Source organism: Puma concolor, chromosome A3 (genome assembly GCF_028749965.1).
Source record: "Puma concolor isolate L17-30 chromosome A3, mPumCon1.1.hap2, whole genome shotgun sequence".
NCBI classification, from domain to species: domain Eukaryota; kingdom Metazoa; phylum Chordata; class Mammalia; order Carnivora; family Felidae; genus Puma; species Puma concolor.
In genome coordinates, this window is record NC_141669.1 from 11,956,973 (window position 1) to 11,981,836 (window position 24,864).

At 41.4% G+C, this 24,864-nt stretch overlaps 2 protein-coding genes and 1 pseudogene across 2 annotated transcripts in view; 1 reads left to right on the top strand and 2 right to left on the bottom strand.

Moving 5' to 3' along the window:
* The window catches only part of NBAS (NBAS subunit of NRZ tethering complex), a 367,149-nt gene extending 365,994 nt beyond the window's left edge, over positions 1–1,155 (bottom strand). The window contains exon 1 of the mRNA XM_086700060.1: positions 747–1,155. Within this exon, the coding sequence (XP_086556186.1) occupies positions 747–752 (6 nt within the window). The 5' untranslated portion in view covers positions 753–1,155. The remainder of the gene's footprint in view (positions 1–746) is intronic.
* A 1,284-nt stretch (positions 1,156–2,439) lies between these two features.
* Positions 2,440–24,864, top strand: part of DDX1 (DEAD-box helicase 1) — a 37,377-nt gene continuing 14,952 nt past the window's right edge. Inside the window, exons 1-14 of the mRNA XM_025927402.2 lie at positions 2,440–2,552; positions 5,664–5,715; positions 6,000–6,063; positions 6,954–6,983; positions 8,192–8,288; positions 10,751–10,798; positions 12,568–12,651; positions 12,876–12,959; positions 13,329–13,405; positions 14,099–14,171; positions 15,831–15,907; positions 16,016–16,130; positions 16,831–16,969; positions 22,145–22,205. Of these exons, the coding sequence (XP_025783187.1) occupies positions 2,537–2,552; positions 5,664–5,715; positions 6,000–6,063; positions 6,954–6,983; positions 8,192–8,288; positions 10,751–10,798; positions 12,568–12,651; positions 12,876–12,959; positions 13,329–13,405; positions 14,099–14,171; positions 15,831–15,907; positions 16,016–16,130; positions 16,831–16,969; positions 22,145–22,205 (1,017 nt within the window). The 5' untranslated portion in view covers positions 2,440–2,536. The remainder of the gene's footprint in view (positions 2,553–5,663; positions 5,716–5,999; positions 6,064–6,953; positions 6,984–8,191; positions 8,289–10,750; positions 10,799–12,567; positions 12,652–12,875; positions 12,960–13,328; positions 13,406–14,098; positions 14,172–15,830; positions 15,908–16,015; positions 16,131–16,830; positions 16,970–22,144; positions 22,206–24,864) is intronic.
* Positions 20,149–21,040, bottom strand: LOC147582248 (large ribosomal subunit protein uL18 pseudogene; annotated as a pseudogene).

A 24,864-nucleotide genomic window follows, 5' to 3' on the forward strand; every position in this document is an offset into this window, starting at 1 on the left:
AGGAATTGCCTGCCACTTCTTTGCCTGACCTTGTCCTTACCTGCCAAGGTGGGTAGCCAATCACATTTTATCCTAACTCACATTATTGAGGGTATTACCACACGCAAACACACACACGCACGATATTTATTAAAATGGTATATTAAATGAGATAAACTTGATAAGGCATAGGGAGAAAACATCATTCATCACCTTGAAACCCTCTCCATGGGCTCTTTTCCTGACCTAGGTAGATGCCTCTGGCATCTTCTAAAGCTTTTCTGGTTACTCTCAAATAATGAAAAGTTGTCTGGTTACTTTCATCACAATTGTAGCCTCATTTCTTTAATTAAACTATCAAGGCCAGGGGCACCTGGGTGGCTCATTTGGTCAAGCATTCTGACTTCTGCTCAGGTCATGATCTCACGGTTTGTGAGTCTGAGCCCCGTGTCGGGCTCTGTGCTGACAGCTCAGAGCCTGGAGCCTGCTTCGGATTCGGTGTCTCCCTCTCTCTCTGCCCCTCCCCCCCCCCCCTCTCTCTCTCTCTCTCTCTCTCTCTCAAAAATAAATAAACATTAAACATTTTTAACTATCAAGTCCAGTGTCATGATCAAAATTCACAACTTTAACCCAAATTATAGCTTCCTTCCTCCCCGGGTTGACCATAGGGTGGAGTGTGGTCAGTCTCTGCTCTCCCCTCTCCCATTAGCTGTTGTTTCTGGTGTCTGGTGAGAGATAAAGTCATGCGTGGTGGGGAAGGTACCTACCTCCATCCGGCTGGTGTCATAGTGATCTGGTTCTGGTGCTTTCTGATTTTTTTTTCTCTGAGGGGGTACTTTCTGCAGGTGTTTGGGAGATTCTTTTGCTGGTATCTTCCAGGTCTAACTCACATAAGGCAGGTGATCTCTCTCCTCTGGTTAGAAGACTAGTACAACAGGGTTCTTTGGGAGTCCCTCTGCTATGTCTTTTAGCTTCTCCAAGCAGCCCTCTTGAGCACATTGCCTTTAAAGATAGCTTCAAGTCTGTTCCCAGAGGTCCGGTTAGCCCCTGGGAGAAAAATCTTATGTGTTTCTGCCTCGGGTGTTAGAAATGTGGCCCGCTCCCTCAGCAGCCTGGTCTTCCGCTTTGTCCTTTCCTGCCACATCTTCTCACAGCATGCCTTATGCTCCCCAAACCCCAGAGATGAAAAGGTCTTAGGGTGTCAACGGTTGTCTTCAGAGAGACCTTTTTTCTTATACCTTCAATCCTCTCATACATATTAGGTAGGGAATGGCTAAAGGACCAAAAAGCAGATTTCAGATTTCCCTTTTGCAAATGCTGCATGATACGGGAACTTCTGTCTGTCTTTGGAACGTGGCATCTATTCAGAATTGCCACACTGCATAACTCTCAGGGGTATCATTTGTAGAAATGTATATAAAACGTATGACAGCATAGAATATAAGGGAAATGGTGCCCCCTGGAGGTGTGAAGCTGCAGGCCTGAATGTATTGTCCCTGGCTGTTGGAGCTTCAAGAGAATCCCGTTACATGTAACAGTAATAGAGCTAACACTTATATATTGTTACATGTGCTATGCTTTACCTACTTAATTATCCCAACAACCCTATAAGACAGGGACAATTATTCATGGATAGTTTACAGATGAGTAAACTGAAGCCCAGACTTGCTAAGGTTACACAGGTTACTCAAGGAAGTAGGGATCCTGAAGCTGGATGTCTAACTCCACCCATACATCTTGTCGTTCTGTGATCAGCTAAAGATGGTCCAGCATGCACCCTGGAGTTAAGCAGATGTGGCTCGGATCCCCCGCTGCCGTTTAGTAGCTGCAGGTGGCTTTACATGAGTTACTTAACTTCCCTGAAACTCTGTGTCCTCATCGAAGATACTGATACTTCCTGTGCGTAGAGGGAGGATTAAACATTGATCTACTTTTCCCATCTCTCTGCAAAGAGAAAGGAGTCAAAACTGTATGGAAGTCAAACAAACTTGATATCATCAGTACTACATCAAACAACAAAATGGACGTTGGGAAACCTAAATCAAAAGTATTAAGTGAATGCCTACTGGGTGCAGACCCTCAGTGGTATAGGTTTTGCAGGCAATGAGCGCAGTGCATCCTTTCCATCATTCACACACCACAAGGCCCTGCTTTTTCAGAAGTCGGGGTGCTGAGTGAGGCAGCGGAGAGGGCAACGTCTTACCCCCTGATCATCCAGGACCATTGTGTGACCTTCATCACATAACGTCTGCTTCCTCACATGTGGAAAAGTGGTCCTGATGACACATGGCATGCTCTAAACAACAGATAACTATTAGCGCGGCTAATGACGACGGGTCCTGGCTACCTACGCAAGGCGAGGTCCGGCTGAACCTGGTCAACGCGCTGCGGGGTCCAGGCCGGGCCTTCCTTTCGGCCGGAACCGTTCTCCCCGGCCTGAGGTCCTACCCGGACTGGGAAAGCTGCAGGCCGAGGGCCGGAAGCGCGCGCTGCCAAGGCGAAGCGTGTCAGTGCGGAGGGAGGGAGAGCGAGCGGAGCCGCGCGGGACGGGGCGAAGATGGCGGCCTTTTCTGGTGCGTCTTTGGAGCGGGGGCTGGTGCAGGCGGCTCCGTCCACGCCGCGGCGCCGGCAAGCGGGCGGGAAGCCACTGGGGCGGTGGGGGTGGTGGGGGCGGTGGGGGCGGTGGGGACAAGTGCGGCGCGCTCCGGGAGGGAGCTGTCCGCAGCGGTCTCCGAACTGCGGGGGGACCAGTGGCGGCCTCCGCCTCGGTGTTGGCGAGTGCCTTTCTCTGCAGGTGCTGCCCGCCGGGCCTCCCCCTGCACCCTCTCGCCTTTCTCCCCCGCCGTCGGCCGGCCTGCCCGGGCACCCGCGGCAGCGAAAACGACGCGGCGGCGTAGCGCTAGGCCTCCGGCCTGTCGTACGTGGCAGTGGCGCTCGGGAGCCCTCTTCTGCCCGCGCCGGTTCCGGGCCTGGCCAGGCCGAGAAGCAGCGGGGCGTGGGGAAGGGTCAGTCGGAAATGCCCGTCCTGCCGCTGTCCAGTCTTTTCAGACCTTCCTAAAACGAAAAGTCGCAGGCACACCTCTGATCATTATTTGTTGCCGAACGGTGCTGTAGCAACATTAACGTTCTATGTTGAAGCATATTCGCACACACCAGCCCAGCATACATTTTGGAAACTCATTTGTTCTTAGTTCGCGGTACGATGCCCTCCTTTATTGCAAACAGTGATTTGAGGTGGCTGATCTAACCCCAAAGTTGTCGCTTTCCCGTCTTCTCTGTCTTCCTTTTTACATCCAGTTTTACGAAGCTGCCGTAAGCCTTATGTATACCAAAGGTGGCGAATTTATGCAGCCATATACGTATCAAGTGAGGCCTACTGTCTTTTAATGCACTTAACCTATGAAGATGACTTCAGATATAACACAGTACTGTACTTTCTTCGGCTTACACCTACAAGAAGATTAGGAATTCCACGCCTTTAGTCACGAGACGCGATTTTTGATTTGTTTTAGTTGCATCTTATAATAGGAGGCAAGGGGAAATGTACTTAGACTGGTAGCAGTTTTTCTTCGCCCAACTCTCCTAGAATAAGATGTTAGCGCCAAGGTGCGCAGAGCAGTTTCAGATTGTCATTTTATTAGGTTCACTTCTTTGGGAGTCATGTGCAAATTTCAGTGATGTTAGGGTGAAGGACTAGAAGAGTGTGTGATATGAAATGAAGACAAGTAGGATTACAGAACATGAATATTCCTATTCTTCCCTTAAATATTTAAGTGTTACATTTATAGAAAACATGGTTTCAAAGCAAACATGCAGAGAACATGACCAGAATGAAACAAGAAGTTGTCTGGGGTTACCCGGCCCAGGTCATGATCTCAGGGTTGATGAGTTTGAGCCTCCTTATCCTGCTCTGTGCTGACGGTGTGGGGCCTGCCTGGGATTCTCCCCCTCACTCCCTCTGCCCCTCCCCTGCTCCCTCTTGCTCTCTCTCTCTCAAAAAGTAGATAAGCTAAAAAAAAAAAAAAAAAAGAAAGTTTGGAACTTGCTGAAAGCAGTCTCTGGTTACTACTTGTGTAACAATTTCACCAGCAGCCTCAGCTTGCAGTATACTCAGTGCAGCGTATTTAAGACTGTCTCCTTTTTTCTAGCAGTTTGCATTTTAGAGAGAATACAGCTAGACCCTAATGGGAACAATTCTTAGGAAGGTCTGCTTGGATATACAGCTTTAGATCTTGATTTCTTTTTTGATTTGTGGATTTTCCTGGGGAGATTTAGAGGTAGGAGAACCTTTTTTGGAAACGATTTTCCTACTTTCCCATGTCATTAGTACTTATATGAACTAGTTTACTATGTACTAAAATTTTAGTGTTCTACCTGTTTTGTTGTGTTACTTGCTAGGGTGATTCTTCTCACCTAATGCAAAGAAAAAGCAGTTTTCGCACTGGATATATTCAATTTATAGATTTATGCCATTTTACAATTATAAGAAATAAAAAAGTTCCCTTAAAAATTAAAAAAAAAATTCAAATTGGTTATCCCTGGGGTTTAGGAATGTTTGAGTATTATTAAATTTTTCATAAGAATATATGTTTTTTCGGGGCGCCTGGGTGGCGCAGTCGGTTAAGCGTCCGACTTCAGCCAGGTCACGATCTCAAGGTCCGTGAGTTCGAGCCCCGCGTCCGGCTCTGGGCTGATGGCTCAGAGCCTGGAGCCTGTTTCCGATTCTGTGTCTCCCTCTCTCTCTGCCCCTCCCCCGTTCATGCTCTGTCTCTCTCTGTCCCAAAAATAAATAAAAAACGTTGAAAAAAAAATTTAAAAAAAAAAAAAAGAATATATGTTTTTGTAATAGTAATAAAAGCTGCATTTTTGTAAATGGAGACTTAAAAATCACTTATTTGGAAGGGAGGTTTACACAATCCAACTAACTACTCCGTGTGTGCCAGCTACTACAGTTCATTTGAGAAATGACAAAATTCAATCAGAAATAACCCAATCTATTCATTTAGGACTGGCTTCAAAGTGAATTATTTAAATATGAGAACAATTAAGAACAGTAGTTCTTCAGCTGTGATTTCTAAGTATCCAACTTTTCACAACTGGCCCCTCCCTTTTCAGTTAGTCGGAGTTTGATCCCAGCTGCCAATAAGCGTGGGCCTCTCTCTCCACTTGTCCATTCACTTTTCTCAGGTCGCTGAGGCTAATCACATGGTTCTCAAATAGTGAAGGTGCATAACTTCCACATTATTTCTAGATGAAACAACCAAGATATTGGTCAAGATAGAACCTTCTCTCCAAGTCTGGTAGATTTTTCTTCATTAGCCCTAGGAAGGAAGGACTGGTGGCTACTGTGTATCGAGTGACGACCATGTATCACATATTTTCATCTACAATCTTCTATAGCTCTACAACGCAGATACTATCAGTCTGATTTTATGTGGAGAAAATAGGTGTATAGCTTTGCAAGCTGTAGAGCTTGCCAAGGTCACATTGCTAGTAAGTGAGAGTTTATTCGTGAACTCAAGTCTTTCTCCAAAACTATACTCTTTTAATGGTGCCGTACGCAGGAAGTGCTGAAGAACAGCTGTGCTTCAAAGCCTTTTCCCTGTTCTCTGAACAGTCCTTTTAAGAGCAGTATGATTTCAATTTAGTGTGCTCAATTTCTTACAATTCATTTTTGTTTTCAGAGATGGGTGTTATGCCTGAGATTGCTCAAGCTGTAGAGGAGATGGATTGGCTGTAAGTACATAAAACTTAAATGCACCTGTGACAACAATGTTCAGTAATTTAAGGAGTTGCTAGAGATTCTATCAAAAATTTTCGAGTCTAGTTGGTAAGTAAGATTCAGTTTTTCTTAGGATTCTCTTACTCTCTAGAAAGCTTCCCTTTTATACTCTGATATATTTTTAGTTGGAAAAGATGGGTACTGTTTACCAAATAAAATTCTCTTTTAGATTTATAGTTTAGCATGACTTATTTAGCTTTTTTACTAACGAAAATTCTTCGAAATATGATTCTTTCAGGCTCCCAACTGATATCCAGGCTGAATCTATTCCACTGATCCTAGGAGGCGGTGATGTCCTTATGGTATGTTTACATTTGGTGAGGTCTTTCTGGGTTGAGGACACACAGTTCTGGGACTGTTTGTGACCACTTTAAGAGCTCCCCAGGCTTAAAAATGATACTTTCACCAAATTACTTTTATTCATACCGTATTCAAAGTACTGAGGTAGAAGTTGTAGGGAACACAAAGGTGGATTAGATATGCTCTTTACTCTTGAGAAGCTGAAACCCTGTGGCACAGTAAGACAGGTACACAGGTAAGTGTTGTACAAGAGGCTCTACTTGGGGTAAGTAGATTTTGGACAAAGGAAAGCTGAAAGAGAAAACCTTATACGTAGAGAGCGTATCAACAAAAGCAGCGAGCAGGAGGATGCAGGAGTTGACCCCTGAGTAATTCAATTAGATGGTAGCATAAAATGTGTGTGTTGGGGGCGGGGTGTGTAAACTGAGGTAAGATGGGAAGTACATAGTGGGTCAAATTATTTGGGCTCTTTCTCAAGTATCATGTTAAAGAATTGATATTTGTTGGCAGTGGGGCTCATTGGGCATTTTTAAGTGGGGATGTGTTACGTAGTTGTAACCGCGTTTATGAAGACTGCTTTGGTAGCAGCTTGTAGTATAGCTCAGAGTTTAGATACTGGTAGGATACTTCTGTAATGATCTAGGATAGAATGATGAGGGCTTGGATTTGAATGGTGGCGGTGGGAAAAGAACGGGAGAGCAGATTCTTGAGCGATGGGAGAGAAGTGACAAGATTGGCAATAGAGTTGACTGCAGAAGCCTGAGTCATGTGGAGGCACTGTGACAATAAAGGCAGCTAGTCAAGTCTTAAAGATTTCTACGTAGTATCATGTTAATTTGGCTGTTCTAATTGGCAACTTAAATGATAAAATCAACTTTTTTTTTCCATTTAGGCTGCAGAAACAGGAAGTGGAAAAACTGGTGTAAGTAATGAACTTAAATTGATTTACTTTGTAAGAGTTTTTTTTTTTTTTTAAGTTTATTTATTTATTTTGAGAGAGAGAGTGCGAGCTCACATGCACAAGAGCAGGGGAGGGGCAGAGAGAGAGGGAGAGAGAATCTCAAGCAGGCTCCACACTCCATGTGGCTCTCACGACTGTGAGATAATGACCTGAGCCGAAATCAAGACTGAGCCACCCAGGCGCCCCTGTAAGAGTTAATTTTTAAAGTAAGTTTGAACAGTAGTTTCTGCTTTGAAGTATTTAATAAAACAACCTTTTCCAAAATGTAAGGAATTGAGGGGCACCTGGGTGGCTCAGTCGGTTGGGCTTGTGACTTTGGCACAAGTCATGAGTTCCGGCCTGCTTGGGATGCTGTCTCCCTCTCTGTGCCCCTCCCCCACGCTCACGCTGTCTCTCAAAAATGAAAAAACACTTAAAAAAATGTAAGGAATAGGGGCGCCTGGGTGGCGCAGTCGGTTAAGCGTCCGACTTCAGCCAGGTCACGATCTCGCGGTCCGTGAGTTCGAGCCCCGCGTCGGGCTCTGGGCTGATGGCTCAGAGCCTGGAGCCTGTTTCCAATTCTGTGTCTCCCTCTCTCTCTGCCCCTCCCCCGTTCATGCTCTGTCTCTCTCTGTCCCAAAAATAAATAAACGTTGAAAAAAAAAAATTAAAAAAAAAAAAAAAAATGTAAGGAATTGATTGCCACCGAGGGTGATATTCTTGTTGCCAGCTAATTCTGAAATAGGATCTACAAGAGTATACCTTTAAGAATAGTACAGTTTTAAACTGGTCTTGTATAAAGAGTTGTAGTATCTTCTGTATTTATACTTATTTCTGAATTTTAGTGCAATGGCTCTATAATAAACAGGCTGACAGTAGGGGTTGCTCTCCTGTTGGCCTGGACCAGAGAAGTAGTGTGTCAGCCTGGAAAGTAGTTTCCTGCTTTAGTTTAGGCTCATTATGCAGGTCCCCTTTGTGTATTGTTTTGGGCTATCAGCTGTCTCCTATTGCCTTCATTTAATCAACTCTCTTATTACCTTGCTCATGTTTTGGGTTTGGACAAATGAAATTAGAGTAGCAGTCTGGAATATGTAATTATTGAATGTGCATGCATAGCTTCTGTAATGTCTGTTGTCAAACTGTCATTAATATCTGAATACTAATGTAGAGAACAATTGCTTCTTTGATAGGCTTTCAGTATTCCAGTTATCCAGATAGTTTATGAAACTCTGAAAGACCAACAGGAAGGCAAAAAAGGAAAAACAACAATTAAAACCGGTGCTTCAGGTAATTTTTGCATAGTAATATTTACCTTTTGCATAAAAATAGTAATTCTCATTCTTGGCATTGACAGATGGGAGGTCAGAGTGTGCATTTTTATTGCCGATATCTGAGGGGAGGCTCGGTAATGGCATTTGGTGCCTTGGAAACCAGGGATACTGAATGTCATTTACAGCATAAACAGTGAAAGATTGTCCCTCCTAGGGGCGCCTGGGTGGCTCAGTCGGTTAAGCCTCAGACTTTGGCTCATGTCCTGGTTCGTGGGTTCGCGCCCTGCGTCAGGCTCTGTGCTGATAGCTCAGAGCCTGGAATCTGCTTCAGATTCTGTGTCTCCCTCTCTCTCTGCCCCTCCCCCACGCTCGCTCACTTGGTGTCTCTGTCTCCCTGAAAAATAAACATTAAAAAAAAGATTGTCGGGGCGCCTGGGTGGCGCAGTCGGTTGAGCGTCCGACTTCAGCCAGGTCACGATCTCGCGGTCTGTGAGTTCGAGCCCCGCGTCGGGCTCTGGGCTGATGGCTCAGAGCCTGGAGCCTGTTTCCGATTCTGTGTCTCCCTCTCTCTCTGCCCCTCTCCCGTTCATGCTCTGTCTCTCTCTGTCCCAAAAATAAATAAATGTTGAAAAAAAAAAAAATTAAAAAAAAAAAAAAAAGATTGTCTCCTAAAATACTAGTAGTGCTCTCTTTGAGAGAATAATACCCTTATGTCTAATATTAAAGATACGTTGGTGCAATATTTTACAAAGGTATTAAGGATTTTATTAAAAAATTGCTGGAGTAAAAATCCATGATGGTGGGAAGTATTGCCTTCCACAGGGAAAAGAGGCATGCATTTTCCCTTTAAGATAAGAAAGGGGTCCAGGAAGTTAAAATGTGAAGTGTAAATTTTAAACTCAGTTTTAGTCCCATTTACTTGGAGACTGGTCTTTTATTAGGATTTCGGGTCCTATCTGTGCCATGAACAATCTTACATCAATTTCCTCATCTGTAAATTGTGTCGCTTTTGTTAAATGGTTCTGAATTCCATTCTACCTTGAATAATTTATGGTTTTGTTAATACTTTGACAAAATTTATTTTAAATTTTAAATTTAAATTTTAAATTTTTATTTAAAAAAATTTTATGTTTTAAGTCCTATTTGTTTCATGATACAAAACAGAATTGTGGCAAAATTGCAGGCTTAAGTGGCGTGAACTGGGTATATCAACATTTTTCTTCTCAGTAATTTAAAGATACAACGTTGCATAGTTCGTAGAATGAACTCATTTGTAGAGGAATTGGGAGGTAATGGATATGAAGTCTTTAGACTGTTGGCCTACTTGAAAGTAGTTTCAGAACTTGTAACAACAGTAAACCATCATTTTTGAGAGATGGTGATACAGGAGCATGCTTCCAAAGGAGGATAACCAGAATGGTAGTAGTTTTGAATATCATGGCCTGTGAGAAATAAACAAATTAGATATTTATTGATTTAAAATATTTATTTATTTATTTAGAGAGAAAGCGTGCGAGTTGGGGAGAGGCAGAGTGAGAGGGGGAGAGAGACTCCCAAGCAGGCGCTGCCCTATCAGCATGGGAGCCTAGTCGGGTCTTGACACCTTAAACTGGGAGATCAAGAAACTAGATGTGTAAACATAGAGAAATAAGTAAAAAAAAAGTGTTGGGATAATTGTTAAATCATTGAAATCATTGAAGGGATCTGGAGAGAAAATAATTGTTCTAGAAAGGAGCAGGACTAATTAGAAATAACCTAATGAAGATTTCTGTGTAAATACTTACTAATTAACTCGGTTGAGCCCACAAAGAAAGAGAGAGCCTCAGGGGAAGTTACTTCTCCATCAGAGTGTTTAAGCAGACGATAGATATCATTTGACCACAAGTAATCTAGGAAAGATTTCTACATTGGTCAGGAAACTGGGCCTGAAAACATGTAGGGTTCTCTAGCTATTACAATTCGTTGGTTATCCATAGACTATTAAGGTGTTTTAGAAAAGGAAAATGCTGATCCCATGCAAGGGAAGAGGAAAAAAAAAATTGTGACTTTTGAATGTGATATTGACTTAATTAAAATAAAGAACTTTTCTTTTAAAAATGATAGTGATGCTTAACTAGATCTTGATATGTTGGTCATTTATTTCCATTATGATTGTAATCAGGTTGTTTAGTTACCAAAATTCATTTATCAGTGCCTTCATAGTTCTTACAGGGATCAGTGCCTTCTACTACAAAGTGCAGTGAAGGAAGTGAGGAGAAAAGGTTTTAGCCCAGAAGGCCCGTGATTATTGCCTTTGACCTGTTTCAGTTTTCACTTTCAATTTTGCCTTGAATAAAAACAGCAGAGCTTTTACTTGTACGTTCCGAATAATGTATAAAGCCATATTAAATCTAGAGGAATTAAGGTATGTAAAATATAAAATATTTGGCTTGTTTTTTAGAGAGTTTTCAATTTCATATGTTTGTAACTTATTTTTAGTGCTCAACAAATGGCAAATGAACCCATATGATAGAGGATCTGCTTTTGGTAAGTGGATAGATTTTTTCCTGACCCAAATAGGAAACTTGGAAATTGCAAAAAGATAGAGGTGTATTTGTTTAATATTTAAAGACATATGTGTAAGAGATACCACAGAAGAATGTCAGTAGACAAAAACAAAAAAGTGCAGAAAGAACACTTGCAGTGTTGATGACGGATGCAGAAACCGTATAAAATGGCAAGGGGTCTCATGTAGATAACAGGTTACCTGTTTGGTAAGAAAGATAACCCGTAAAAAAAAGTGGCTGAAGGATGTGAATCAGCAGTGCCCACGAGAGCAGATCCAAATGACAACAGTCGTTCAGAGACAATGTTTACAGATAGCAGGTAAGTGGAAATTAAAGTTGCAGTGAGGTATCGTTTTATACCCATTTGATTGGCAGCAGTCGAACAGAGTGATAGCCAGCCTATCAAATTACTGCCTTTCTGGAAAGCAGTTTGGCATTGCTAGTTAAAAATATGTGTATACTTCTGGAAGGTCTAGCCCGTTGTAGTATGAGTGCCCGTATGTGAGGATATACACACAGAGCTGTTAGATGTGGCGTCACTTGTAAATGGTAAAAACTGACAAGAGGATGAATGCCATTACTGCCCAGAGATTGGTTAACAAAGATTAGGGTGTATCCGAGGACCATCGTGTGGCCTTTATAGAGAATGAGGCAGAACTATAGTGTTGACTTGAAGAATTTTCGCCAGGCGTGGGTGAGAACCGAAGCAGGATACAAAGAAGTAGAGGGAGTGAGAGTAATCACGCCCCAGACAGACCCACAGAACGTGTAAACTGCCGCTCTCCACCACGTGACTTCTAGTTTGTATAAAGTTTCTACCTGTATGCATGCGTAAAGAATTTTAAATGTAGAAATTTTAAGGATTTGCCATTGCTTAGATAACTTTTTAAAAGAGTTCAAAGTTTTATGAAACGTAGTACCCATACGAATAAGAATTTATACTTTGAATAAATAATTTAATTTCTGATGAGTGAAGTAAAATGTGTGATGAGATGCTTTTCTTGAGGGTTTGTTGTACGTTCAGGTAGGGAACTGGGGTCGTAAGCCTGAGCCGGGACAGAAGTTACAGTTTCTTTCCAGGACGATCGAAGACTGTATGTTTTACTTAGAGCCAGTAAGCGCTAACAAGCACTGTGACTGCCCATGAGGTATAATACAGAGCATCGTTTAGTAGGGTCCTAATATTAGCAAATTACAACCGCAGGTTTATTTATTTGTGCTTTTCCCTGCTTTCTCTGCCGTTTCTGGATCCGTGGATTGGGGAACGAGCCAGAGATAGTTGCCGTCTTCCTTTTAGTGTCGTATTTGCTCAAGCTCTAATTTAAGCGTAAAGTCAGAGCAATAGGTATTGATAGTGAGTGCTGCATCACCTCGTAGTGTCCATTTCTTTAAAAGACTCTAGACAAGGGTTGTCTGAACACATTTGTGTTGGTGATGCAGCTGAGTTCTCGGTGTGAGTGAGATTAGGTGCCGTGGTGACTCCTTTCCAGACTTGATGCAGTAAAGTCTCATCTGAGTTAATAGATGACAGTGTAGATAGCAGTAGAGAAACTAGTCCGCCACATGGCCAGGGCCTTCCAGGGGATGAATAAGGGTGATTACCCGTAGGGAAGATCTTGTTACTCAGGATCGGTAAGTCTCAGCGTCTGGAACGTTGCGACAAGTGAAAGAATTATTTTATTGATGAGGCTGAATGCTTAATTTATATAATTGTACTGACATTTTTTTGTGTGTTTTTCTCAAATCCAGCAATTGGGTCAGATGGTCTTTGTTGTCAAAGCAGAGAAGTGAAGGAGTGGCACGGATGCAGAGCCACTAAAGGGTTGACGAAAGGTATTTAAATAGCATTTGTACTTGTCTCAGCTTGTGAAGTAATGTATTAATACATGAGCTTGCTTTCTGTAGCTTTAAGTAAGGATCTGAGAAGATTTCTAATGTTACAAAAAGACCGTTCTTCATTTGGAACATACAAGTTGTAATTCAGAAACAATGGGAAAGTGGCTACATGGCAAATGAATCCTAGGTGTGTATAAATCTCGGAGTATTTGCCCTTACAGGAAAGCACTACTATGAAGTATCCTGTCATGACCAAGGATTGTGCAGGGTTGGCTGGTCTTCCATGCAGGCTTCCTTAGACCTAGGTAAGCATTTTTAAGATAAACTGAATTTACGGATTTATATTTGTGGATTGTTGACATTTATTACAGTGGGGAGCAAAATAAATAAGCATAACCGTATAAAGTTTATATTTTAGAAACTTGGAAATAAATGTATGTATACTCACTGTGTTCCAAAAGGATTTGAAGTGTTCAGAAGTACATACTGTAATAGTATAAAATGAGGAGGAACAAAGTTAAGAAAAAGAGTAAAGTCAGTATGAATAAATATGTACCACACAGTGTAGCATAGATGCTTCAAGTTATTGTAGATCTGTGAACTTCTTTTATGGGTGGAGTGTTTAGTTTTACGTTTGCTCTTAACCAATAAATAACATATATTTTAAAATCTAGGTACTGACAAGTTTGGATTTGGCTTTGGTGGAACAGGAAAGAAATCCCATAATAAACAGTTTGATAATTATGGAGAGGTAAGTTGTATTCTCGACCTAATCGTGGCATTACTAAGTTCTCTTGCGTACTTACTTGATCACTTGTGACATGACTGAGGATATAAAAGTGACTCTCAGATTCAAGTGGATTTTCTGAATGTTTTCCACAGAAAGTTCAGATTTGGACTTCAGTGAAGAAATGTTACAAAATGAGCTAAATATTTTTCCCTGTGGCCATTTATTAGCCTTTCCAAATATACTACTTTGTTTTGTTTTCATCCACTTTGATTTTGGCTTTGACTTGAATGCATTATGTTCTTCTCATTTCTTGTTTTTGATCATGAAAATCTAATCATGAATCTAAATGTAGTTTTTAATGTGGATGAGCCTGAGTATCCTGTTGATTCTAAAAAGCCTGTCAAGATGCCTCTGCTGTTACATATGATATGCTGTAATAGGCATTTTTGTTTGTTTTGTTTTTAAAGATTTTATTTTTAAGTAATCTCTATCCCCAACATGGGACCCAAACTCACGACCTCAAGATCAAGAGTCGCACACTCCACTGACTGAGCCAGTCAGGCACCCGAAATGATAGCAGTTTTAAACACCTACATTAGGGCCTCAAGGAATTATTTTAAGGAACTGACGTGTACTTTTGATGTAGCTGTATGTGAACTTGTAACTTTATGATTTTGCTTTCTGTTAACAGCACTTGACTTTGTGCTTTTCTAGGAATTCACTATGCATGATACCATTGGATGTTACCTAGATATAGATAAAGGGCATGTCAAGTTCTCCAAAAATGGTGAGCTTTCTGTGGATTGTCTTATTAGAGAAAATACATGATAACAAATATTTATAACTTACAATTCCCTTACCCTCTTCTTCATTTCTCCCTCCCTGTCTTACCTTTGAACCAATACTTACTGAGCATTTCCTGTATGCCAGGCACACCGGTAGGTGCTAAAGATGAGTAGAAGATGGAATAGACAAACACGTTTAGTCTTGTGGGGCTTACCTACCGGTGGGGAGAGACAGAGGCATAATGTGCCAGGTGGGAACGACTGCCCCGAAGGAGATTGTAAGCAGGGTAAGGGGATGGAGGGTGATAGCAGTCTAGGGCTGTGCTACTTTCACAGGGTTGTCAGAAAAGCCTTCTCTGATAAGGTGACAGCTGAGTAGCCATCCGAACGAGTCGGGTGGTGAGCTGTGCAAAAATCTTCCAAGTGTTTCAAGCAGAGGGAACGGTAAACGCAAAGGTCTTGGGAGGAAAGTGTGCTTGAGGTATTTGCATAACAGCGAGGAGGCCAATGGGGCTGGAGAACACTGGGCGTGGAGAGGGGTGGTAGAATGTTAGGTCAGTTGAGGTAGTGAGGCCAGGCCATGTAGGGTAGGGCCTTATAGGCCATGATACAAACTTTCTGAGTGAGATTGGAAGCCTGATTGGTTTTGAGTAGAGAATTGGCATCTTTAACCATATCATTATGGCTTCTGTGTTAAAAACAGAGTGGTGAGGGTGGTGGCAGTAGATAGGGAGCCATCTGGATGCTGGGGTTTCTATTTGGGGTGTATTAAATTGGAGGTACTTCCTACACATCTAAGTGGTAAAGCCAAGTAACTGGTTAAGTGTGTAAGTCAGGAGGTCAGGGTTGGAGATACATCTTTGGGAGACATTGGCTTAATGATGAATTTAAAGCTGGAAGACTGGATGAGATCCCTTAGGGAAGGAGAATAGATGAGGAATAGGAGAGATCTGAGGCCTGGGGTGTTCCTTTGGTTAGAGGTGGGCAGATGGAGGAGAATGCAGCAGAGGCGAATGAGGAGGAGAGCCAGCAGGAGAAGCAAGAGTGGTTGAGGTCCTGCGGTCCAGGTGAGGAAAGTATTTGAAGGAGGAGGGAATAGTCAGATTGTATCCAGTGCTGCTGATGGGTGTAACCTGGGAAGGTGACGGATGAGATTTGCCACGGGGTTTGGCAAGAAGGTATCACTGATGAGCTTGAGAAGGACCTCTTTTAGTGAGCATGATGGGTGAGTTGGGGGAGCCTGATGGGGAATCACTCGAATAGAAAATGAGATGAAATGAAGTGACATGGTGAAAATGGAGATCAGGGAGTTTTGCTACAGAAGAGAAAGAAAATAGAAGGTGAATGGAGGAAGATGTGGATTCAAGGAGGTTGTCTGTGTTTTAATATGGGAGCTATTGCAGCGTGCTTGTATGCCATGGAAAGTCTGGTTGAAGCGTCTAATGGAAGTGATCCAGTAGGTAGGGAATGTTTAGAAATGTAGGGGGCAGAAAGGGCACTTCTAGGAGTAAAGTAAAAAAGTGAAAGGTCTGGCATTGGGCAGGACAATTTATCCATGGGAACAGGACACAAAAGCATGAATGCAGTTCGGTTGATAGTGGTGATGGTGCGAGTGTGGGGAGGTTCTTTTCTGATAGTTTCGGTTTCTCTCTCTTTTTAAGGAAAAGACCTTGGTCTGGCATTTGAAATACCACCACATATGAAGAACCAAGCCCTCTTTCCTGCTTGTGTTTTGAAGGTAATTAGAAAAATGTTGCTATGATTCTAAGCTACTCTGATCTTCACTATCTTGTATTAGTTAGTGTGCTAGTAGGTTAAGAATTTTCCTTTTCTTTTTCAATACTAGAATGCTGAACTAAAATTTAACTTCGGTGAAGAAGAATTTAAGTTTCCACCAAAAGATGGTTTTGTTGCTCTTTCCAAGGCAGCGGATGGTTATGTTGTCAAATCACAGCACACAGGTATTGCCCCTGAGAGGGTAGCAATTTCAGGAATGGGGTACTGGCAAAAACTCCAGTAAGGAGGCTTCTCGTAGTGAGTTCCGTATGCTCCCTTTGCTGGTTTAGTCACACATCTTTACGTACCACGTCAGTAAAATCCAGTTTCAAAACCCAATTCATAAACTCTTGAGTACTCAGTGTCAGCGTAGGCCTTTTGGGGAACCTGATCATGATGATGATGTCTAGTGTCTCTGAACTTGTGTGTATTCAGTGCCATGGGCACCGTGTCAAGTGCTTTACATGGATCGGTGTTCACTACCCTGTAAGGTGGCACTCTTCCCACCGTACAAAGACCTCGAGGAGCAGGGACTTGACGTAACTTGCCCAAGGTCACACACAGCAAGTGGGAGAACTGAATTTAAACCCAAGCAGTTCGAGCCCAGAGCTCGTGCTCTTACCCACTGTATTATTTAAAGTAAATACATTTCATAGCTTGTTTACTTTATCACAAAATATATAATCAATTGCATCTATTGCAGGTAAATTTAAAGAAGCCATAGTTCATTTTAGGAATCTTAGCTTTATTTTGTTTTATGACCACCTCCTATACTTTTCGACAGTTATTGAAAATTCCGATATTGGAATATTTGCGCTGGTGCTTTACAAGTAAAAGTATTGAGGTGTGATTTGAACGTGTTCCAATCGTTTCTGTTTTCTTAAGGTAATGCGCAGGTGGCACAAACAAAGTTTCTCCCCAATGCTCCGAAAGCTCTCATCGTCGAGCCCTCCCGAGAGTTAGCTGAACAAACTTTGAATAACGTCAAGCAGTTTAAGAAATATATTGATAATCCTAAATTAAGGTAAAGCTTCCTTTTGCGCTCACATGCCTGTTGTTTTTAGGTTTGAGGTATTTTGGAAGAAGAGTGAGATAGAAAAAAAAAAGTGAGGTAGAAATTCAGTATGCATTTGAATGCACAGGTGGGAGTGTGTAACGATTTAACTTTGATACATAGTAGCAATTATTTTTTTCTCTTTGAACATTTTTATTACACAAAATAATGTTCTGAATGTACACCATTTAGTTTTGTAAGTTTCTTCTAGTATGTTTACATACTATATAAACATTAGGCAAATAATACTGGACCATTTCTCCATGCTCAAAATGTTTAATTTTCATTCATCCCTAAAATTTTATGAACATCCCGAGTATTACATTTTATTTCTAATCCTGAGCGTGTGGTTATTTAGCATCCCATGTTATTTCATTGTTTTTGTTTTTTTTTAACTTGTCTTATTTTTTTATTTTTTTAAATTTACATCCAAATTAGTTAGCATATAGTGCAACAATGATTTCAGGAGTAGATTTCTCAGTGCCCCTTACCCATTTACCCATCCCCCCTCCCACCTCCAGTAACCCTCTGTTCTCTGTGTTTAAGAGTCTCTTATGTTCTATCCCCCTCCCTTTTTTTATGTTATTTTTGCTTCCCTTCCCTTATGTTCATCTGTTTTGTATCTTTAAGTCCTCATATGAGTGAAGTCATGATATTTGCCTTTCTCTGACTAATTTTGCTTAGCATAATACCCTCCAGTTCCATCCACGTAGTTGTAAATGGCAAGATTTCATTCTTTTTGATTGCCGAGTAATACCCCATAATATATATGTACATATATACATAAGTTTATGTATATAAGTTTATATATATATACATAACATACATATATATGCATGTGTATATACATACATATACATATGTGTATATGTATGTATGTATATACATATATATATATATACACATACATATATATGTATATACATACTTGTTCATATACAAGCTTATGTATATATGTGTATATGTATATATATATATATATATATATATGTATACATACCACATCTTCTTTATCCATTCGTCCATTGACGGACATTTGGACTCTTTCCATACTTTGGCTGTTGTTGATAGTGCTGCTGTATACATGGGGGTGCATGTACCCCTTCGAAACAGCACACCTGTATCCCTTGGGTAAATGCCTAGTAGTGCAGTTGCTGGGTCTTAGGGTAGTTCTATTTTTAGTTTTTTGAGGAACCTCCATGCTGTTTTCCAGAGTGGCTGCACCAGCTTGCATTCCCAGCAATTATTTTTTATATAAAACTCCTGTTTGATAAGTTCAATAGAAAGTAAATTGGGGGTGCCTGGGTGGCTCAGTCAGTTGAGCATCGAGTGTCCAGCTTCGGCTCAGGTCACGATCTCACGGTTTGTGAGTTTGAGCCCCACGTTGGGCTCTGTGCTGACAGCTCGGAGCCTGGAGCCTGTTTCAGATTCTGTGTCTCCCTTCTCTCTCTGCTCCTCCCCTGCTCGTGCTCTGTGTCTCTCTCTCTCAAAAATAAATAAATAAACATTAAAAAAAAAAAAGTAGATTGAGATTTTGCTCTTCCATGAAGTGTCATGGTTTGCAAAACAATATCAGAATAAAAATTAAATTTTAAAAAATGTTTATATATTTTGAGAGAGAGAGTGGGCAGAGAGAGAGGGAGAGAGAAAGAGAGAAAATCTCCAGTAGGCTCCATGCTCAGTGCAGAGCCTGATGTGGGGCTCCCTCCCACATCCCTGGGATCATGACCTGAGCTGAAATCCAGAGTTGGACGCTTAACTGGCTGAGCCACCCAGGTGCCCTACACACTTTTTTAAGGGAACGTTTCATTCGGTGCTAGGATGCGTCACTTCATTTGCATAGAAGGTGTATCACTATTTCTGGCATGTTGGTAAACAGCTTGGGGCGGCTGAGTCCAGCCTGTCTCCCGGGGATGAGAACTATCCATTCGGGCCCTCGGACCGCTCCCTCTCCAGGCAGAAGGCGCTTCCTTCCAAGACAGCTTGGTGTCAGGAGCATAATGAGAAAGTTTTTGCATTCCCGGAATTAAGTGTGGGAATGTGGGGATGGTGTGAAGGGGAGAGAAACAGCAGAACAAGTTGGGTAAAATGCCTTAGGGATGAGGTCGGGGGACACAACCAGGGTACCTGCTTCGTGTAAGGGACTTGGAATTTGTAAGAGAGTGCTTTTGGAAGAAGTAAAATGCTATTGTGAATTGATTTTTGTGCTACAATTAGGTGTAAAGGTTAACATGCCTATGGACAAGGACTGGAAGGGAAGATGACTGGTAAAATCAGTTTGTTTATTAAGATGGTAAAATTGTGAGAATACTCATTAGTGTTCTGTGTAAACGAGGCTTCCTTGAAAACCCGGCTCAAGTTCCCGTCTGTGAAACTAACCGAATCGTACCAGCCCAGTCCTTTCTCCTTCCTTAGATGCCACTGACTGTAAGCCTTGCCTTCACCCTTACACACGGTCATGTGCTAGCGGTCCTTGTCTTAAATATGCACGGTGTTGCTCATCCTCGCTTGCTAGTTTTACACTGCTTAAGGCAGGGGCTGTTCTTTTATATTCCTCAAGCCTACAGTGCTCTGCACACCAGCATAGATTGGTGTGTGTGTGTGGGTATCTTCTGCTAAATTTATAGGGATCAATATATCTGATTGGGATTATGGATAAGAGTCAAGCATTGTAGGAGATGAAATGATGCATCTAGGACCATAGTTTCCAAACCTGGGAACTTTGGGGCCTTATTTAACGATACGGATAGATTTGTTGGTCCTCTCCTGAATGCACGGAGTCAGGATTTCCAGGGAAGAGGAATTAGAACTTTTTTGTTTTCTTGAGGAAGAATGGCAGCTCCTCTGGGTGATCCTTTTAGAGACCTTCTGGCATCTGGTGTTATCAGACTTAGGAACATAATGGCTCTAATGTAGTAGGTTAGGGAATATGCCAAGGTCATGCACGTTCATAGGCTAGAAGTCTCTTTGTGTTGTTTGTTTTTACTGCCTGAATTACTCAAGTTGCAGATAGGAAACCATAAAGCCAATCTTTAATCAGCCATAGAATTATAAGACTCTGTTAAGGTCACCTACTTGCTTTTTTTTTTTTTTTTAGCTGTTTAGGGAATAAGTTTATTACTGTCTTTACCTGAAAAATCTTCGTAGCAAATTGTGGTTTTGGTTTATTGGCTCTCAGCAGCCCTCTCCTGAGCTCTTAAGGAAGCTTGCTTCTTCTGAGCTACCTGATCTTTGTTCCAGGCAAGAGACATCTCTTTTTAACTTTCTTAGGCTTCTTCTCATAGATTGGATTCTCTTGGGTAGCACTGTGAGCTTTCTTACACATCTCCTCCATCATATCTGGAGTTATATTGTTCTTCGGTGTTCAGAAAATTGCTTCTCATAAGTATCTTCATCTTCTTCCACTAGTAACACATACAGTCTGCCATGTTCTGACCTATGATGTGCTTCTCATGTCCTTCTGCACTGAATTCCTTGCTCTCTGAATCATAATCAGGGAATCGTTTGGTACTGTGAGGAATAGACAAGCCTCCATCCACAGCTCCCTTGGGGGCCCCCAGAGCTTTATCTCCAGTAGTATTTCTGGCAAGCCCTTTATCCAGATAGCAGGCGAAGGCACCGTGTTGAGCATCAATGCTTTCCACATTGTGTTCATCTCTGTCACCTCCACTTGGCCTTCGTAGATCTTGTCCATGTCAAACCTGTTGACAAGCCTGCAGGCCAGCAGCGGGCCGGTACAGTATGCTTAATTTCTCAGGCCAGCCTTCACACCATGCTTTGGGAGTTTGTGAACATGAGCTGCACAAACTATCACGTCTCCTTCTGTTAGGGCACAGGCAATCTGACAAATGGTATCCCTGTTGGTTACATGAGCTATCATCCTGTATTTAGGTGGGTTATATTTACTCTTATCCCAAGTTTCCAAGTGTTTCCAAGCATAGTAATCAGTTTTACCCTCTCATCATCTTCTAAATTTCACTTGGTATGTCTTGAGGTAAGCCTTATTCTTGACAACTTTAACAAATTTCATCCTGCAGAACAGAGACCCTGTCATTTATTTCCTTAATGTTTTCTAGTCTTTTTTAAAAGATTGATCAAATAAGAATAAAATAAAGATGGTCGATACTTCTGATTGAAAGTTATCTGGCTGCATCAGAAAGTAATTTTGTCTGCTTTGTAAAAAGACAGTTGTGGGGCACCTGGGTGGCTCAATCAGTTGAGCACCCAACTCTTGATTTCGGCTCAGGTCATGATCTCACGGTTCGTGTGCTCTAGCCCCATTTCGGGCCCTGTGCTGAGGATGTGGAACCTGCGTGGGATTCTCTCTCCCTCTCTCTCTGCCCCTGCCCCAGGCCCACACTTGTGTGTGTGCATATATGCTCTCTCTCTCTCTCTCTCAAAAGTTAGTTAATATTTAAACAAAAAACACTGTCTTTTTGCAAATAGCTTTAGTGAGATCTAATTCACATATACAATCCATTGCTTAAAGTGTACAGATTGCTTTTAGTTTTTATTCTATTCACAGAGATGTGCAGCTGTCACCAAAACCAATTTTTAAACCTTTCATGACACTCAAAAGAAGCACTGTACCCATTGACAGCCATTCCATGTCCTCATAACCTTCCCATCCCTGGGCAACCCCTGGTTCATTTTCTGACTATAGATTTGCCTTTTTTGGACATTTTATATGAATGGAATTGGATGGTATGTGCTCATTTCTGACCGGCTTTTCTCACTTAGCGTAATGTTTTCAGGATTTGTTCACGATGCAGCATGTATCAGTGCTTAGTTCTTTTTTATTGCCCCAAAGTATCCCATTAGATGCATGTGCCACATTTTTGTTTATTCATTTGTTGGCTGATGGACATTTGGGTTGTTACCACTTTTTGGCTACTGTGCTGTGAACATTAGTATACAGGTTTTTGTGTGGACGTTGTTTTATTTCTCCCGGATCTGTACGTAGGAGTGGAATTTCTGGATCACATAGTAGCCTCACGTTTGATGTTTTCAGGAGCCGTCCAGCTGTGTTCTCAAGTGACACCCCTGTTTTACTTTCCTACTAGTAATGTATGAGTCAAACAATACAAGTCAAACAGTAAAGCGCTTTAATCTTTTTCTTCATTATCATGATGGTATTTATTTCAGGGAGCTTCTGATAATTGGAGGTGTTGCAGCACGAGATCAGCTCTCTGTTTTGGATAATGGGGTAAGTTGTACTTTTAATTTCTAAGAGGTGGCATGATGGGTTGTCATTTTCGCAGTGTAGTTCTGTTGTGCTTCAGGAAAAATCAAGTGAGGCTGAAATTAGAACAAGGTCAAGTATGTATTCGGAAGCACCTTGTGGGGGGGGGTGTCTTTTCTTTTCATAAGAGTGTACAGCAGTTTCTTTGCACCCCTCACGCAAAATCAGCATACAGGATGTTTGGTTTTTTTCATTTACCTTTTGAGCACTTGAGGATTTTCTTCTTGCTTTCTCACGAATTAAGAGTCCTTTCTTTTGGGGATAATGGAGAAAGAAGAAAGTAGAGTTAAGGGTAGAAATGGAGATCAGCTGGATTGCAGAGAATGTTAAAGTTGTCGCAGGGACCCAAAGGAAGGATGAAGAACGATACAATGTGGCTCCAGAAGGAGGGAGAGAAGTTAGATAAGGGTGGGGGGAGTCTCACAGACTGCTCAGGCAGGCGGTTACAAAGGACAAAGCTAAGACAGTGATCCTCATTATGGGGGAAGAAGCTTGGGATATTCTTAACTGTGCTCATCAATTCTGTGAAGCCAGATATAGATAGGACTTCATAAAATATTTCATGTGTATGAAATAACTTGCTCCTTTCAAATTTCTCTTCCATTTCCTTCCCTAAATATTTTATCATTTAATCTAAACCTCCTGATACTGAGTCACAGTGAGGAAATGTGTCTGCTTCCTCCAGGCCCATTGGTGTCTCTATCAAATGAAATTTTATGCCAACTGGTTTGGATTTGACCTGGTATGATATATTAAAAGCAAAGAATCCCATTGCTATACCTGTTAATACTGGTCTAAGATAGTAATATTGCTTTGATAGGTTTTTATTTGCTGTGTTATATTTTTTAGGGATTGTAAGAGATTTAATATGTTCAGGGTGCCTGGGTGGCTCAGTGGGTTAAGCATCCGACTTCGGCTCAGGTCATGATCTCACGGTTTGTGGGTTCGAGCCCCGCGTCGGGCTCTGTGTCGACAGCTCAGCTTCAGATTCTGTGTCTCCCTCTTTCTCTGCCCCTCCGTTGCTCGTACTCTGTCTCTCTCTCTGAAAAATAAATGAATAAATTAAAAAAGAGAGAGAGAGATTTAATATGTTCATTCCTATTCTTGGTTTCTCAAACCCCAATCCATTTTCCCTGTAAGTTACTAAGCTTCTTAACTCCTGTTTTCCAGCTGCAGAGCTTTTAGGGAATTCTATATGATTTGTCAGTCATCTAACATTTGGTACTGGCTAAATCCAATGGCAGAGGTAAAGGCAGTGTTATTCTGTAGCTTTCTTGACCAGATTTGCTTCCATTCTACTTAGCGGATCTCGTATGTTCTCTCTCTGCTCTTCTTTCCACCTGTATTCTCTCCTTGTTCCATCTCCCATCATCCTGTGGCTCAGCTCTAGTCCTGTGATGTATCTTACGCTGGACCAGAAGTCAGCTTTGGAGTAAGAGAGTAGAACTGTGTAATTTAAAAAATATTTTAGAGTTGCACAGTAATGCAGCCTGTGCAGTTGAGGCCTAGGGGAGTGGTTGGAGCTCTTACACAAGTTATGTAAATATTTCCAACTTAACTGACTTTTTTCTTTAAACCTGTGAGACCTAGTGTCTATATTTCATGTAAAGTGAGTTTTTTGCTACTGAAATAGAGAAGAGAGGAAATTCACATGTGGGTTGGAGTCCTATAGTAAAGAGATGTTACATCCAGAATCAGAGTGATATTTTGTTCATTGCCCTGTACAGCCCATGTCACGGTGCTTGGCACATGGTTGTTCTTAACACACTTAAACAGGCCTTTATCTTCAGATTTTCAGGCAATATTCTCTACATTGAATTGAAATTTGCTTATTGTTATCAGTACCGATGAAACAATCGCTTCAGAAATGTCTGTTTTATTTTTCATGGGACTGTAAATGCCTTCTGTTGGTTCAAATTAAAAGCCAACACAGGATTCTGCTTCTTCAAGTGTCTGTGAGATGTTGAAGTAATGAGACTCCGGTGATAAATTTGTTACGAGAAAATTATGTTTTTAGTCTACAGTGGAGAAAACAAATGAAGAATAGGAGTGAGTTTTCATGCCGATTAATCTAGTAGAAGTTTTGAGTTGTCTAATTGAATGGTTTGATGTAATATTTGTGCTCACACATAGATCTATATATACACTTTAAAACAGTTTACCTTTATTGACTGCTTTCTAGAACTGGACCAAGCCCAGCTAAATGCTTACCTACATTGTCTTATTCAGTTCCCATGGTAGCCTTCTGAAATGATGCTCTTCTCCATGGTTACAGACTAGGAAGAGGGCTGATAGTAAATATGAAGTCACTTGCCCAAGAGCTTATGCCTCACTGGTAGACCTTACTTCAAAGTCCATGTTCCTGATCACTTTACCTTTGAGCTTGATTAAAAGACGTGTGTGTGAATGGAAAATGTTTGTTATTTGTACTGATATGGGGACTTATTATTCTGTTCCCTGTGTGTATACTTGAAAATTTTTATAATAAAAAGTTAAGTAAAACTTGTTCTTATTTGACTTAGACCTTTACTCAGGTTTGGACTTTGATTTTGAAATTTAGTTTGGGTACTTTGGAGCTGTATCATTTAAATTCTCATGACTTCAGTATTCTAAACTTCAGTTT